We start from the raw sequence: 17,680 nt of genomic DNA, 5'->3' as shown, positions 1-17,680 counted from the left end.
CCTCTCATTTTAAATGAAATATTATATTTTATTAATTACTGTGAAGAAGTAATTTTAGTTAAGAGATGCCAATACATCATTTAGGGAGAATTAAAAGCAAGGTAGGTTTTTAAAGAGACTTTGGCTTACTAAACTATCCTATATATGCAGCTATTTGTTGGGAAAACAAGGTTAGCTGGGTAAGCTATGATAATACAAAGACATTCACAAAAGGAGACATAAACTTGTGGGCTTGTGTTCGTTCCAGCACTGGAAGGGCACTGCTCTCATCTTCGATTTTGCTTCATCTAATTAATGTTATTGTTTCTAAAGGCTCCTATTATCTCCGTCCACTTGTTCTAGGTTGATTGAAGCCTTACTCCCAAGTTGTAAATCATCCAATGATTGCATTTTGATGTATATCATGATAGTTCTTCCAAGACCAATCCTAAGACCCACTTGCTAAAATTAATTATACTTATTATTATGGGATATTCTATATGGTAAGCACCAACTATTGCAAAAGGCGAGTGTTAGTAATTTTTAAAATTTTTTCCACAAAATAGCACTCAACTCTTGGAAAATTAACTATAGTAACATTATGGAGGTAAAACGTTTAATTTCTGTTAAGTTTTGGTAAAAGTCATAAATACCCTTAATAAATCCCAAATGTAAAGCCCAACTTAACGAAAACTAAACTTAACGGAAATGTTACTATAGTTAATTTTCCAAGAGTTGAGTATTATTTTGTGGAAAAAATTTGGAGTTTATTGGGGGCATTTATGACTTTTACCAAAACTTAACGGAAATTAAACGTTTTTACCTCCATGATGTTACTGTAGTTAATTTTCCAAGAGTTGAGTACTATTTTGTGGAAAAATTTTAAGAATTGCTACCACTCGCCGTTTGCCATAGTTGGTACTTAGTATATAGAATATCCCTATAATTAAAGTTCTAATACTTGGTGAACTAACGTCACAAATTAACCTAACAATGTGTAATTCAGAATAACGCATTTAGTATAGATAGATCCTTGCAATCAAAATCTCAAAATTGTCCAGGAGAGAATGGTTTAAATCTTTCCAAAATTCATAATGAAAAATATTTCTTTTGACTCATACATCTCCCAACTCCAGACTGTTGATAACATGCATGCAATATAAGCCAATGCATAAGAGGAGATGCAAAAAGAGTGGTTCTCCTTCTAGGAATTGTTCGAGCACTGCAAAGTATATGCATGAACTCAACAAGGGGAAAATAGAACGGTAGTTGTATGTGTTACTGTTAAGTTTAGCTGGATGACTTATTGTCAATGCCAGCATATAATCGGGAGAACACGAGGTGCACACCATCTTTTAATCCATCGATGTGGGACAAACAATCCCAACAGTTACACCACTATTTAATGACTTCTCAAGTAATTAATCTGATTTGGGCTATGTATATGTAATGTATTGATTAATCCTGTATATTCCTTGTTTGAAACAAAATAAACTGCATGATGTTTTGTTGAATTTCAGTGTTTCACATGTACAGAAACTCTTGCCCTGTTCAGGCTAATATTCAAGAATGATGGAGGTACACAATTTCTTGTCACTGGCAATCGTTATACATGTTACTATTTGACAATAGGATTACGCCTACCCTATTAAACTTGCACCTCTTATTTAAGCGAGATTACAAATGTTAATTTTTACATTTCAGGAACATGAGTCTTTAGAGATCTTTGCTAGGGGTAGCAGGTGCATCACAAGCAGGTGGGTTCTGCTTTCCTGTTAAGATAGGCTTGACGTTTTTACACATAGAGACTGCAGGACCGTCAGCACCACTGTATTTCAAGTCTATATCTGAGAGCTGTACTTTATCACATGGCACACCACTGCTACAAACCACCTTAACGGCTTCCTTGGTGGCTGATGTACCCCTCACATTCTTGAATCGGATGTCACTAAGCTTCACTTTGGATGGTGTCTGTTAACAAATAATTTAGACCATGACAGAATTAATCAGTACAAGTTGCTCAAAGTTTGTTTTTATTGCTGCAGCTCCTATTACCTCTTTTGGGTGTGAGCCGAGGTAATGGATAGGCATATTAGGTTATGAGTTTCGAATTTGTCGGGTTTAGGGCATGAACGTTGCTAGTTTAGAGATTTTACGAACAACACAAGTCTTACCTTTTGTTTGCAGTGATTGTAGGGGCAATATTCCTGATCAACAATGATTGGGTTCAAAACATTTTCGACCTTGATGTCCTCAAAATGCAGACCGGTCACTTTTCCTGCGTAAGAGTTATGCCATGTCTTTACCCTAACACCATTGTCTGTGTTCTTGAGGACACATCCCTTTATGGTGACACCCTGAACTGGTTCCTCATTAGGGTATCTTCCTAGACTTCCTACACTGATACCATGTCCTGGCCCACAAGTGATCTGCTCGATATGGACGTTCTTAGCACCATCTCCAATGGAAACACAGTCATCCCCTGTTTGAATATGTGCACCTGTTAGATTCACCCCATCTGAACGTCCTATGTGAATTCCGTCGGTGTTAAGACTATCTTTTGGTGCTGTTACTGTAATGCTGTTCATTTTTAGTTGCTTGCATCCTAAGATTGCCATGTGAAACAACTTGCTGTTTAGAGATGTTATGCCGTTGATTGCTGAATCTGTTAAGTAATTGAACCTGAAATTCTGCATTTCCAAAAAATAAACCATGTTAAAAAATCGAAAACCAGCATTTAATTGTAGAATCCTTCGTTTTCGAGCAAATGATTTGTTTGCTTACATAAGGAAGGCTATCACATTTTCCGGTTTTGGAGCAATCATTCTTTTTCCAGGCTACTTGTCCTTGACCATCAAAAACTCCAGCACCTTTATGAGCTGTGATCGTCAAACCATCAATACGTTCTGCCTTAAACCAGGCATCTTCGCCCTTAAATTGAGCTGGATCGGAAGAGGCCTTGAAGTTTCCTAAGAGTTCGATAGTAACTTTTGACTTGCATGGACCGATAAGCTTAACTGCACGTAAGTTGTATGTACCTTTAGGAACCAACACTTTGCTTGGAGTTGGCGATGCACAAGCCGCTTTCCAAGCAGCCATAAATCCCTATAAACCAAGTAATTAGGGTAAAACTATGTTATTTCTTTTAATTATAACCAAAAAATCTGTACAATGAAGTTTATATTGCTGTTATGACCCATTAACTTACCTGTGTTGCATCAGCGTTAGGCTTCGCTCCATGCTTGGTTATATCAAACACGGTGCCACCACCGGGGGCTGGCTTGGCACCATTAATTGCTACAATAAGCAAATGAAATAAGACGAAAAACATAGAAATTTTAGTTTTGGGTGCCATTTTTTTTTCTTATATGTATATATCGTTGGAAAGCTTATTTATTTACTGTTTATTCTTCCTGTTCTTATCTATATATATATATATATATATATATATATAAATATTTAAATTTCTCAATGTTTAAAAATACCTTTTATATCTAAATTTAGAACCTTAATCTAAGGTGGGAAAGTTGTTTTCTTTTTGTTCATATATTTATTGCAATGTTTAGTTGAATCATGTCGATTTGCTCCCCACCTTAGGTTTTGTAGGAGTACTAAATATACCTGTAAAATAACCATAAAACTGGTTTTTTCAAAAACATTCTATTAAAAGCACAGCATGACACGAAAGAAACAGAAAATGCTCTTAAGTCATTAGCATACTAATAATATACTCTTACAGGACCTACAACTACAAGCTTTCTATTTTAAGTCGTGCTACTTCTAAACTTTTGCGCGGTCTGTGGAGTCGTGCTGCTGCCGTGCTGTGTCTTCTCTTTAATGGTTTCCTTAAATGATTCAATACATACAAGACGTTGAAGCTTTGAGTCTTGGGTAGAGGTGCTCAATGGGTCGGATAAATGTCTCCAATTTTTTACTCATTACTTAATAGTTAATTAACAAATATTACATATTTTAATGAATTAATTATTTTCTAACATATAAATTCAAATATCAAAAGTTTCTATATCAACAACGAAATAAATGCAGAATAATTTTTAATGAGAATGTAACAGGTGCGTCCAATGTTTAAACATTAAGTAGATTGTATTGTACTCTTTTTCAGTGTTAGTGTTTTCGGTAATGAAACTAAGAAGTACAAAAGACACTTAAAATACTTGAATATAAGGTGTAATCGGGGACAACTGTCAATAGCTGAAAGTGCTTATGATCTTTCCGTTGACGAGACCTTAAATTCTACAATACAACGTTAGCATTGCCCGAGAGTGATTTTCTAGAAAACCTCTCTGACGCTCAAGTCAGATCGGAAAACAAAAATCAATGAATCTATGATAATCGAATAAATGCAAGATTAACGGATTGTAAAATGAGTTCAGCTCAGTTGAAGGAATATTTGGTTAAGTATAGAATGTACGTAAGATGGTTGTATATGATATGAAAGTTTCGTCGTAAATGAATTATTGCCGAAAGTATTTATAATAATTGTTAGAGGGATAAAAAGGTAATTCAATAGATGAGATCATGGGCCTTATATAGAGTAGTGGAGAGTACTTGACTAAATAAGTTATGGATTTAATCCCATAACAATTAGCTTATCTCCATCAACATTATGCTTTCAACTCTTTCGCAAGTTGTCCATTGTTTATTATATTTGTTGTCAAGTCAATTACTAATATAATCTAATGCATTATTGTCTTCTATGGGAAGGTCAAATTATTAAAGAGTTTTCTTTAGTTTGATTCAAATTATCAAAGTAAATCTAACTAGATAAATATTTGTTCGATTTATGAATGTGTTAATTTTTTTAATTCATATAAATTGTATGGTAAGGTAAATGTTGAAAAATAGCTATAGAATATTAAAAATTTACATTTCCATGTAATATAAATAATTTTTTTTAATCTAGCTTAGTTTAAAGTTAATCTGAATCAGTAAAAAACATAAACAAATTAATTAATTTCGCATAATTTAAGATAATTCAATTCGTATATAATGGAAAAAATTATGTCCTATTATTTAAAAATAATCTCAATCAATACAAAATAGGAACAAATTAATTAATTGCATCGAATTTAAGTTATTCTCCAATTCGTTCAAAATAGACGCAAATCAATTAAAAGATATCATCACGGTAAATTATATTTTAGTAACAAGTGAAACAATATAAAAACAATTTTTTTAAGCCAATAAGATACAATAAAAACAAATTAATTAACGCCTGATACAAGCTAATCTCAATTTAATGTATTATTACAAATTTACAATTACCCCATCATCATTCATCAAGAGACAAAATTTTACATGTAGGATTTTTTTTTTTTTTTTTTTTTTTTTTTTTTTTTTTAATGTCATTTGACATTATTGTTTGTTTGTTAGTATAATTTATGATAAAGATCGTTTATAAAACATAAATACATTTATTTAAGAGAAATAGTTAAACAATAAAAGCAATGTCTTTCCTAATATTTTATAGGCCCTAGACAAAATAATTGATATGGATCATCTTTTCATTACTATAGAAGATCGATTCCAATCTTTAATAAGTACTTAAAAAAAATAATAGAGATGAATTTATTATCATTATAACAGTAGATATGTCATATAAAACTTAATTGATAATATTAGGATAAACAAAATATCACGTAAATGTCAAATTCATCAGTGATTTATATTTATGGCATATGGTCTCTCTAGAACAAATACTCGTCTCATTCTCTTCTTATTCTTACTTTAATGAAAATTATTTTGTAAATGTCTTCCATATTTGCTTGGTTTAACAAATATTGTACTTGGTTAAGTATATATAGCTTAGGTCTCCCTAAAATAATATTTTTACTTTACACAACAAAATAAATGAAATCTAAAAGATTCATTTGAAAAGAGTTTATAAAGATTTAATTTGATTCGTTTCAAAGCTACATTCAAATTAATTGCTATATTTGTCGATTCACACTTATGGTTAACCTTTATTCCATTTGTAGCCTTATTTTTTAAGCCTAATAATCAACCACTTAGATGATTACTTTTGTGAATTCACACTTAGTCATTTATTGAAATAAATTGTTTTCTCCAAGATTACTTATCTTCCTTCTCTCGAACATGTCTTCCTCCAAAAAAACGTCTATTGTAAATACATGAATTACATTAAAATTAGGCCCCTATGCATATACTCGGTCCTGGGCGGTGGTACTCCTTACCTACCTTTAGGGACAACCCTGACTAAAAGAAAGAAAATCAATTTTTCTTCGGTTACATAATGACAACACATAAAAAAATATTACTCATAATTTGAAGGGTAAATTGTTAATAATAAATTAACATTTACTTAATCCACTGAAAATAAATCCACCTATTATTTTTTTAAATAAATTCACCAATTATGTATATTTGCTAAAAATAAACCGGCCTATTGTTTATAACAATCTTGAAAGCATTTTTGTAAGTCAAGAATTAGAAATAAGAAATAGTTCGATTTATTTTCAACAATTGTACCTAATATGTGAGTTTATTTAAAAATAAATAGTAATTGGATTTATTTGGAGAGGATGAGCAACGATTGATTTGATTTTACAATTTCCTTTTCGAATTACTTGAACTTAACTTTCGTGAATATATTCAAAAATACATATAAATAAGAGTATATATTGTAAAAATATTACCTTTTCATTTCATTAATTTTCCAACTACTCATTTTGCTGCACTCTCATATGAAACTATACACATGGGAATAAACAGAATAAGTAGAATTTTTTTTTATTTTTTTATTTTTTTTATTTTTTTATTTTTTTTTTATTTTGACCTTTACAAAAAGAAACCGGATAGATTATATCATAATTTGACAACAAATTTAAAACGAATTTAGATCAAATCTAAAAGTATTTTACCATTTAGATCATAAAACATTTCCTCCATTATAAAATATTTGCTTTGTAATTATCATTGGCATTATTTATTATTCAAACTAATTTTATATATTGCAGTTAATATGTAAGAAAAAATATAGTCAAGTGGAATCTTTTTTGACTCGTATAATCGCATATTTTCATAATATTATCTTTTATAATTTTTAAATATGCATATAGTTTAAAATGTGTGTGTGTGTGTGTGTATATATATATATATATATATATATATATATATATATATATATATATATATATATATATATATATATATATATATATATATATATATATATATATATATATATATATATATATATATATATATATATATATATAACATTGAATTGTGTAAAAATTCAAATATAGCAAGTATAATGAACTGAAAGAAGTATGAAACATTTGATGGTCAACCGACTTGTTGAAACAGATTGTATTTGATTTAGAAAATGCATTCGAAAATAAAGAGAAAGAGTTTAGGAGTAGAATATTATTAATGATCTGAATATCATTCTCTTGATTTACAGGAGGAGGAGAAGCAATCTATTTATACAACAAGATTGATAGCTAATTCCAGTTGTACCTATTTGTTGCAAGCTGTAACAAACATAACAGAATAATAACAAACTAACTAACTAATTGCTTAGATTAGCTAACTAACTGTTCTAGGTAGAGCATTCTGTTTTCTTTGAGGTCTATAATAACCAATACGAGTAAATGACTATTGGTTATAAAAAAAGTCTAGTATGGACTTGGTCCATAGTAATATTAGTGTGGACCAAGTCTTACACTTCACTTCACTCCACTCCCCACTCTTTTCACTCCACATACTTTTACTTTATTTCACTCTACTCTTATACTCTAACACTTCATCCATTCTACTCTTATACTTAAAAAAATTGAAAAAAATTAAAACAATAAAAAAAAATTAAAAATTAAAAAATTAAAAATTAAAAAATTAAAAAATTAAAAAATTAAAAAATTAAAAAATTAAAATTTAAAAAATTAAAATTTTAAAAATAAAAATTTAAAAAATCAAAAATTTAAAAAAATAAAAACAATTAAAAATTTTGAAAAGCATTAAAATTATAAATTAAAAATTACAAACAAACAAACAAACAAAATTAAAAAATTAAAAATTAAAAAAATTAAAATTATTTGTTTCAAAAAGTTTTTTTCCATTCACTTTGGAGTATGTAATGAAGAGTGAAGAGGGAAGGAGTAAGAGTAAGAGTAGGAGTAGGAGTAGGAGTAGGAGTCTTAAAACTTAGTCCACGCTATTTTAATATGGACCAAGTCAACACAAGAGATTCTCATTGGTTATATTATAACTAAACTAGTGAACCACTTAGACTATAAACAATTTTAACAAGAATATTGTGATTAAAAAAAGTTTATTAGAATTTTCAGTAATAAATAAATTGTAAATATATATAAAAAAAACATCCCGACCGTACTCTTTGCTTTTCTTTTTTTTTTTCTTTTTACTTTCTTTGTAAGTCCAATTGTCAATCCTAATTGACTTTTATCTGAAAAACATCCTTCCCATATTTTATTTCTAACGTTATCTAAAATAAAGATACGTTAGCCTCTTGTATTTTTTTAGTTAATTTTTTCTTTATTTTTTTATGTCCATTTTTAAATCCATTAATGTATCTGAACATTATTTTTCACATTGTTTACTTTTATTATCATCTAAAATGATGCTACAAATCTAGATTTTTATGTTATATTTAGTTTATAGTTAAAAAGATGTATAATTATGAATGAAATGACATTTTTATAGGAGAAAATTATTTGTAACTACAAACTTAGCTGAATATTAGCTTTTACCTTAATTTAGAATATAAATTAGTGGTTTAAAATTATAACGAATACTTTATATAAAGATAAGGTGAGTAGCAACCAATAAAAATTCATCAAAAGATATTTTTTAATAACCCCTTTTTTTAAAAAAACAAAAAAAAATGAAAACATTTAACCCTATATTCATTTCATTTTTCTATTTGTTTGTATCTATAGTAAGATCACAAACTCCTGTTCCCGCATCTGTTCCCATTGACATATCAAATCTTGGTGCGAAGCCCGATGGAGATGCAACACAGGTATATATGATTACTTACTTTTTAAAAAATATATTAAGTTCTCTTTTTCCTCCCCTCTATATTTCGTTCATAATAGTAATTTCTATATCAATTTCAAAGAAATAATTATATTATTGATGGATAAGTTTTAAATGCGAGGTGACGTTATTAAAATTCCAAAAAAATTTTTTTAACTAAAAAATATATATGAATTATTGAGATGACAGGCTATGATGGCTGCATGGAAGGAAGCATGCGCAGCAATAGCACCAGCAAAAATTATAGTCCCAGTAGGAACATATACACTAACTGCGTTGAAGCTTCTTGGTCCATGCAAAGCCCCAATTACTATTGAAATTGCCGGAAACTTCAAAGCCCCACCAGAAGTAGCTGTATTCAAAGGCGAAGATAGTTGGGTTAAATTCGAACATGTGGAAGGCCTTACCGTCACCACTCTCCCCGGTGGAGGAACTTTTGACGGTCAAGGACAAGTAGCATGGAAGCAAAACAATTGTGCAGCAACTGGCACTTGCGACAATCTTCGCTATGTAAGTCTTTGTTTCCATTTTTAGGTTTAACAATAATCTTTTCTTTTGATGTTGTGTGTTTGACTAATATGATTTTTGCAGAATTTTAGGTTCAACTTCCTTACAAACACTAAGATAGATGGGATTAGCTCGTTGAACAGTAAGTTGTATCATATGGCAGTTTTGGAGTGCAAAAACTTAACACTATCTGGGATTAAAATTGACGCACCAGCCGATAGTCTTAACACGGATGGCATTCACATTGGACGCTCAAAAGAGATTACAGTGAGCAATGCAAAGATCGGTACAGGGGACGATTGTATTTCCATGGGTGATGGGGCTGTTAACGTTAACCTTGAAGGAATCGTTTGTGGGCCTGGCCACGGTATTAGCATTGGAAGTCTTGGTAGGTACGCTAATGAAGCTCCCGTCACAGGCGTCCATGTTAAGAATTGTACCATCAGCAACACTGATAATGGTATTAGAATTAAGTCTTGGCTCAACTCATTTGAAACTAGTGCTTCCGATCTCCACTTTGAAGACATTACTGTTGACAATGTCCTTACTCCTGTGTTGATCGATCAAGAATATTGCCCTTACAATCACTGCAAGGAAAAGGTTTATTTACAAGATCACTCTTAATCATTCTACTAGTTATTGAACAAAAATCCATACCCAATTCATTAATTATCAGTTTTTGTCGAGTTAAATTAAAATAGTTTTATATTGCATAATTGTTAGTTGTATGAGTTGGTTTATATCGGGTTGGGTCCGTATTGATATGTTTAAATTAGTAACTGACCTGATAACTTATGCTCTAACATTTGATGGTTTTTCCTGTTTTTCTTTTGGTGATTGGGTATTATAGACACCATCTAAAGTTAAGCTTAGTAACATCAGTTTCAAGAATATCAAGGGGACAGCAGGAGCAAAGGAGGCGGTGAAGCTATTGTGCAGTAGTGGAGTTCCTTGTGACAAGGTGGAGCTAGCTGACATCGACTTGACATTTGCTGGTGGTGCTGTTTCAATGTGTAAAAATGTTAAGCCTATCACAACTGGCACACAAAACCCAATTGCTTGTGGTGCACCTGCCCCTGCTAGCCTGTAATTAGTTTTCTAATTCGCTTTCTGAAATTTTGTAATAACTTTACTTAAATTTTGATTATTTTATATGTTAAAACTTGAGATAAATTCTAATAAATTTATGAAAGAAAATTTTGGTTAATTGAACTTGCTTTTATAAGAATGATTGATTTAGAATGAATCATTGATCTTGAATGATCTTCATTCATAAAAACATTATTGCTAAATCCTTACATCTTGGTATAGAACTTTTTACGAACTTTGAATTTCAATTGAGTTTTTGTAAGAACTTTGAGATAAATTTAAATAATTTCATAAAAGACAATTTTGATGAATTAAACTCTGCGTTCACCTCTCTCATGAATCATCATAATTGTATGATTTTAACTCATCAACAACAAAAAACGTCGAAGCCTTAACTCAAAAGTTAAGATCAACTAAATGGACGATATATTAGTCTCTATGTCCCATAAATGTTCCCACTTATTGTTTCCGATTACCCACCATTCCAACCTATAAATTTAGGTTTTTCATATGTTTTTTGTATCCTTTCCTCTAGGTCATTTTTGATTTTCCTTTAGTTTCCAAAATTTCAACTTTTTATATTTCTTCTCAGCTCACCAACACTTCGTACCTTCAACAATTTTACTTCATCTTATTTTCAATACATGCAGCAGCGATCAGCCTTTTTACATGTTTAATTCAATTGCGACATAAAAAAAATGATAAAATCAAAATTGGTATGATTTACCACAAAAATAACCAAAAGTGGCTAATAAGACATCTTTGAACTATGACAAATATTATTTCATTGCAAACCGTATCAAGATAAAAAATAGCAAATATATATCATTCATAAATCGAAAAATAAACTAACTTGATAACTTCAAAAGAAGTATTTTCTCAAGAAAAAGTATGCTCGTACTCCTATCGAAATTTATAAGCTATGTGATCAATCCCCCCCATGAAGGGTCTCAATGGCTCAGGAATAAGAACAGAGCCATCTTCTTGTTGGTAATTCTCCAGTAAACACACAATCATGCGTGGTACTGCACATGCTGTTGCATTTAGTGTGTGTACATACTGCGTTGGAGCATTCTTAGATTTCTTCTGATTCACAGACGCCGATTCTGGACGGTATCGGATCCCTAAGCGCCGACTTTGGTAGTCCGTACAGTTTGAAGCACTTGAAATCTACACACAAAATATACATCAATGTCCGTTGCATCATTGCAAAATGGATAACATAACAATGAGTTTTGATTGACAAAATCTTGAGATTGCAACCAGAGGTATTCAAAACAGACCCGAAGACCCATAATTTACTGACCTTGTAACACAATTCGATTTGACCCGACTTTAAAAATGATTTACAATTATGTAAAAAACAATATGGACACAACCCGATTTTAAACCGATCCGAAACACCTAATCCGAAATCAACCCGATGACAACACTTCTAATTGCAACATATATGAATTATGATATAACATTATATCCACAAGGCGAGAGCCAACCTACCTCACCATAACGTCCCAATCCCGGCATCCATGCTTCCACATCAAATTTACGGAAAGCAGGAGCACCTAGATCTGAAGATGCCATATCCAGGATTCTGCCAAAATTTAAAAAAATAACAGATATTTACAACGGAAAAGAGGGGGGAACTTGTGCAGTAATTGAACGGTAATATGGTTCGTCATACTTGTAGTGTAAACCCAAGGATGAAAAGAGATGATCTTCGATTCCTATTAGCTCTTCAAGATATTTATCACTGTCCTCTGGTTTACACAGTATGAACATTTCAATCTTGCTAAATTGATGCACTCGGTAAAGGCCTCTATAAAATCAAAAAAAAAAACTTGTCAGATGACAGGATTCCGTTTTTAGAAGTTCAAGCCGAGTATAAAATGCAAAATTATTGTTTTAGAAACTTGAGAAATGAAAATTTCACAGAAATGAACCAATAATGTTAGAGAAAACAGAGAAAATTCAAAAGAAAGTTAATACTATAAAAGGAAATGTCACCTTGTTGCTGCACCAGCAGCCCCGGCCTCAGTTCGGAAGCAATGTGAATAAGCAACATACTTCAACGGTAATGATGATTCCGAAAGAATTGAATCCATATGAAGTCCTCCGATCGGTATTTCAGCAGTGCCAATGAGGCACTGATCAGAACCTGCAATAGTATAAACCTGTAGAGGTTTGAATAAAGTAAAGTAAGCTTAAGCGGTCCATGAAGTTATTTAGCGTCTAGAATTACCGACTTCAAAAGCTATGTGGGTATCATTAAATATGCTCGTCAAAATTATTTTTTGATAACTACAACATTAAGATTAAATATCACCAAAATGGCAAAAGAAAATTATCTTGTAAACCTGTGTATTCTCTGCCCGAGGTTGAAACCCACATTTTTCAAGAACAGGAGCCCTCACAATTTCCGGGGTTGTCAAAGGGATAAAACCTCTTTTTGTAACTTCAGAGAGAGTCCAGTTAATAAGAGCCATTTCTAGCAGGACGGCTTCATTTTTCAGGTAGTAAAATTTGGATCCACTGACCTAAGAAAGTCCAAACAGAAGAATTCTGTCAAAAACAAATTGACATGGAAACAGAGAACGAGCAATCTAACAGTTGTCTCGAGTTTAAGATATTTGTAACTAGGAATTTCAAACATCAAGTTAAGAATTGCACATTGCACCAATGACAAACAAATTATTTTTCTTCCAAACGAGAAACCAAAAAAGGCAGAATTATAAATGGAATATGAATAACCAATTCTGATTCATCTTGAATGATAACCCTATAAAGAAACACAAAAAAGAAAAAATATACCCATAATCAAAAAGATGCTCATCATTCACAAGAGCTGTTGAGAAGGGATCTAAGAAAGTTGTCGGTTTAATATAATTCGCCGGTTAATTCGCTTTTTAAATTTGCGATTCGCTCAAAATGATCCTAAAATAACCCAAAACCGACTATAATTTGCTTTATTGATTCGCAATTCGCAAGGAGATTAGTGAATCATGTGACAATTTGTGTTCTGCTAAACCATATAACCATAAGGTGTTCACTTGGACACATGTCAAGGGGGTATTTGACAAAATGAACATATTCACAGAATTACTCTTACCCAAACAGAAAATTACCTCTGCTGCAGCATCAAAATCAAAAAGGCCAAGCTCTTTGCCGAGATCAATGTGATCCTTGATGGGAAAGCCAAAGTCACGAGAGCTGCCAACCTATAAGACAACAAATTTATAAATATAACAAAAGAAACTGTACACTAAGCAATAATCATCAAGATTTTCAGCCTATTTTACTTGAACTCTTCATTTTACCTCATGTATCTATTCCCGATCCTCATCACTTGGACATGGTATGAGTACTAGAACACTTCATATTAAACTTAAATTATGAATATTTTTCATAAAATTGCCTAGTCCGATACTTGGACATGTACCATGTCCGAATTTTAAACCAAACTCTGAGTATTAAAGGACTTTCAACATCTATCTTCACATTATTGTGGAAGATAACAAGAGATAAACATTAAAAAAAAAAAAGATGAGTAAAATTACCATTTTTCTCAATGCGGAACAATCTTCATCTCCTATAGGCACATCCGGATGAGTCATGTTTGGAATACATTGTGCTTCCTGTTGAAGCTCATCTGTTAGTCTGATGAGATCTTCCTCCAGGAAGGCAAGTTTTTCCTTCAAGTTCTTACCTAATTGCAAATCATTATTGAACTATTTGTCTAACATAAACACATAAACGAGGTTTATTTGAGTAAAAGCATAAAACTCATAGTACCTTCTTCTACTAGCTTCTGACGTTCAGATGGTTCCATTTTTCCTTTCATTTTGTTTGCCACTGTATTTCTTTCTCCTCGAAGTTGCTCAACCTCCTGCTCTCTGTTAGCGACAATTAGCTAAAAATTCAGCTCAAACCTATCCTAGTGCATTTATTCTAAGTGACGAAAAACTAATTCTTACTTCTTAGGGAACTCACTTTCAGCTAAAAAGTTTATTCTGATCTCTCCTTACAAAAGTTGTACTAAAAAGAGAACACTTCTGAAAATTTTGTTAAGGAAAAGGTCCAAAAGATATTTCATAATTTCACCCATTCAAGCATAACATTCAACAAGTTTTAGTAGGTAGGAAAATAATTTTAAAAGTTGCAAAGTGCACTCTGTAAACCTTATCAGTTAAATTCTGATGTTAGCACCTATGACCTTCAAATTTTAAAAATTCTAAAATTGTACTAGCATCACTTCATCAAGACATTCACAAACCAGTGGGGTCATAGAATGGTTACTTTCCATGATTTGCACATTGAAGGCCTGTTATATGAGCTAACTAATACTTCATGATAATACCCTAAGGCTATGATTCCCCCATCCATCCTTTTCGTACACATCACCCTAACTTATACTCCTTATTCCCATAGAGATCGCTACAATTCACTATTTTATGTAGCAATCTCAATGGGAAAGCCCTTCCCCTTCACTATCATCTTTACTTGCCTTCAAATTCCTTAATTACACTTCTATACCTCCATGGAAAAATCGTCGGTCGTGGATGCATAAGCGGAAACAGTCGTGGCATCGCGGAAAACGCCTATAATTGGATTTTTGTTGTTGAACTAATATTATTATGCAATAATATGCAACTAGCCATCATATTTGCAATATTGGAGATTCTTTTAGTGTATAATTAATTAACTTATTAGTTATTAGTTAATTATTTTGTTTATCAACTAAAATTATGAGTAACTATAATTTAAGTAATCGTAATACTTAAAGTTAATGGGTATTAATAAAAATTTAACGGGAAGACAAATAACGTTGTAACGGTGAAATATTATTATAACGGTAAAATAATGGGCGTCACACGTTATATAACGGTCAACGTAACGCTTTGACCATGAAATTTCATGGACTGTTATATAACAGGATTTAACGTCGTGACAACTTTCAAACAGGTCATATAACGCGCGTTACGTAATGTAACGGGGGAGTTTTGTATTCCATAATACCTCCTTAATGCACTAGCCAAACTCATGAATACCATTAATCTCTGCTCTTCACCTCACCACAATAGAGCAAATCATATCAATGCTCAACAAGTAACTTGATTGAAAACGGAGCCTCATCTAACAATAACACACCTCCAATAGCTATACAACCCACCATTTTCACCTTTTTGCCAATAGAGTTGTGTTAACAATTTTCACAAATTATTCTGAATAAGCTGTCAAATACACAAATATATACTCTACTTTATAATGGGGGAATGTTGAATTGAAATTAGCAATTGTTTAGCCATTCTCCAAACAATCATTTTGGAAGCAGAACAGTAAATTGAAATAAACTTATAATTGCTGAGCAAATTCAAGTTTTTTTATCCCTAGAATTCTCTACTGACACTAGCACAAAGTAACTTGATAGTCCAGCAAATAAACATCCACTACAAAAAACAAGAATCTTAACCTTCTGAAGAGTAAGCATATTTTCATAAAGCTCAAGAACCAAGTCCAAATTAGCAGTAGAATTCCTGTTCTTTATATTAGCAGCAACTGAATCTTTGTTATCTCTAATCCACTTAAAATCAATAGCTGCTTTCCATTTTGTCTTCACCCCTACAATCAAAAAACCAATATTTTCAAAATTGATTTGCTTCAAAGAACCTAAAGTTGGCATATTAAAATTGCTCATCAAATCTGTGCATTTTGATGTTTACCGACCCGTAACAAGCCCCAAATACCATATAGGTAGGAGGTATTGAATGTGATGAGGTTCAAATAAGAAACCCAGAAATAATTATAAAGAAAAAATGAGTTACCTGTTTCGGAAGGGTCGGCAATGGTGGGAATTGCTTGGGTGGAAAAAGAGGAAAGAGAAAAGGTTTTAAAGAGCAAAGAGAGTTGAAGATGAGAGTGTTTCAAAGGGCGAGAAAGAAGAAGAGGGTTAAGAGATGGGGTATTGAAAAGGGGTCTGAAAAGAGAAGGGGAAGGTAAGGCCGCCATTTTCAGAGTGTAGAAGGTTGCTCCACTTAAACATTGCGGCAACACCATTGATGTTTCTTAGAGATGTTCTGGGTATGGAAGATAAGAACCAGGAAGAGAGAGGAAAAAGAGATGAAGATTGAAGAGAAGACAACGGACAAGGGTGTTTAAGCTAATGCTCCTACAAAGATAAGGGTTGTATTTGTGCTTTCTCAATTTGTAATGAATAATATACTATTAACTATACTACTTCTGTTTTTAAAATCGACCGATTTTCTCTAATTTTTCCTGTGAAGTGAATACAGATATGGATTGTCCGTTACCTTCTCTCATTCAAACTCTTCTTTCAAACGGAATAATGGATAAAATAATGACAATATTACTTTCGTTTTTAATTACTTGCACCTTTTAATGTTGGCTCAAGAATTAAAGAAAAATTACTTTCAATATATTATTATATATTTTATATTTTTAAATGGTAAGTGAAACAATCAAAATAAAAAATAAGTGCAAACATTATAAAACAGAGGAAATATAACTATATGAGAGTTGAAGCTAGTAATAAAAACTATTGCTATTATATTTATATCTTCTATTAAATGAATTAAAATAAAATTTTATCATTATGATTGATCTATATTAGAAGTATTATTTTGATGGAAAATTAACCTTACTTAGTTCTTAATGTAATAATAAAATAATATATGCCGAGAAAATCATATTATCAAGCCCTTGATATATTTGTGAAAAATTTTTATTTCTTGAAACACAAACTCTTAGGATTTGTTGGATTGAGGGTCCAAAAAACTGGTCCAAACTTATATGCTTAGCATATATTTTATCATAATTTATAATTTATATACCGACTTTATATAATATTTGAATTGTCTGTTATTCTGGCTCAAACTCTTTTTTATCATGTGAATTCAATTCAAAATTTAAGTCTATCGGAACTTAAATCATTGAACTCGTATCCATAAATTATGTTCAATTCTAATAGGATTCAATGTAACAACCTAACTTACCGTTGACTGGGTAAACAGGGTCATCACAGAGTTTATTTCCAAAGAAACTTAAATCT

The 17,680-nt window shown here is 31.5% G+C and overlaps 3 protein-coding genes across 3 annotated transcripts; 1 reads left to right on the top strand and 2 right to left on the bottom strand.

The window, feature by feature from the left end:
• Positions 1-1,695: 1,695 nt before the first annotated feature.
• LOC130810917 (probable galacturan 1,4-alpha-galacturonidase SALK6) lies at positions 1,696-3,334 on the bottom strand. The gene is made up of 4 exons (XM_057677039.1): positions 3,188-3,334; positions 2,764-3,084; positions 2,154-2,669; positions 1,696-1,950 (listed from the first exon to the last, which is right to left on the bottom strand). The coding sequence occupies exons 1-4, from the start codon at positions 3,332-3,334 to the stop codon at positions 1,696-1,698; spliced, it is 1,239 nt and encodes a 412-aa protein (XP_057533022.1).
• A 5,497-nt stretch (positions 3,335-8,831) lies between these two features.
• Positions 8,832-10,670, top strand: LOC130811262 (probable galacturan 1,4-alpha-galacturonidase SALK6). Its single transcript, XM_057677486.1, has 4 exons — positions 8,832-9,004; positions 9,211-9,531; positions 9,613-10,128; positions 10,379-10,670. Exons 1-4 carry the CDS (start codon positions 8,867-8,869, stop codon positions 10,616-10,618), a joined length of 1,215 nt encoding a protein of 404 aa, XP_057533469.1. The 5' UTR covers positions 8,832-8,866; the 3' UTR covers positions 10,619-10,670.
• A 669-nt stretch (positions 10,671-11,339) lies between these two features.
• LOC130811261 (serine--tRNA ligase, chloroplastic/mitochondrial) lies at positions 11,340-16,938 on the bottom strand. Its single transcript, XM_057677485.1, has 10 exons — positions 16,437-16,938; positions 16,085-16,233; positions 14,407-14,500; positions 14,172-14,320; positions 13,740-13,832; positions 12,972-13,151; positions 12,622-12,788; positions 12,299-12,433; positions 12,115-12,208; positions 11,340-11,787 (listed from the first exon to the last, which is right to left on the bottom strand). Exons 1-10 carry the CDS (start codon positions 16,666-16,668, stop codon positions 11,521-11,523), a joined length of 1,560 nt encoding a protein of 519 aa, XP_057533468.1. The 5' UTR covers positions 16,669-16,938; the 3' UTR covers positions 11,340-11,520.
• Between the last annotated feature and the right edge of the window lie 742 nt (positions 16,939-17,680).

This window comes from Amaranthus tricolor, chromosome 4 (assembly GCF_026212465.1).
Source record: "Amaranthus tricolor cultivar Red isolate AtriRed21 chromosome 4, ASM2621246v1, whole genome shotgun sequence".
Classification (NCBI taxonomy): Eukaryota; Viridiplantae; Streptophyta; class Magnoliopsida; order Caryophyllales; family Amaranthaceae; genus Amaranthus; species Amaranthus tricolor.
Note: the sequence above shows the minus strand (reverse complement) of the source record. Positions and strands in the feature narration are given on the sequence as shown.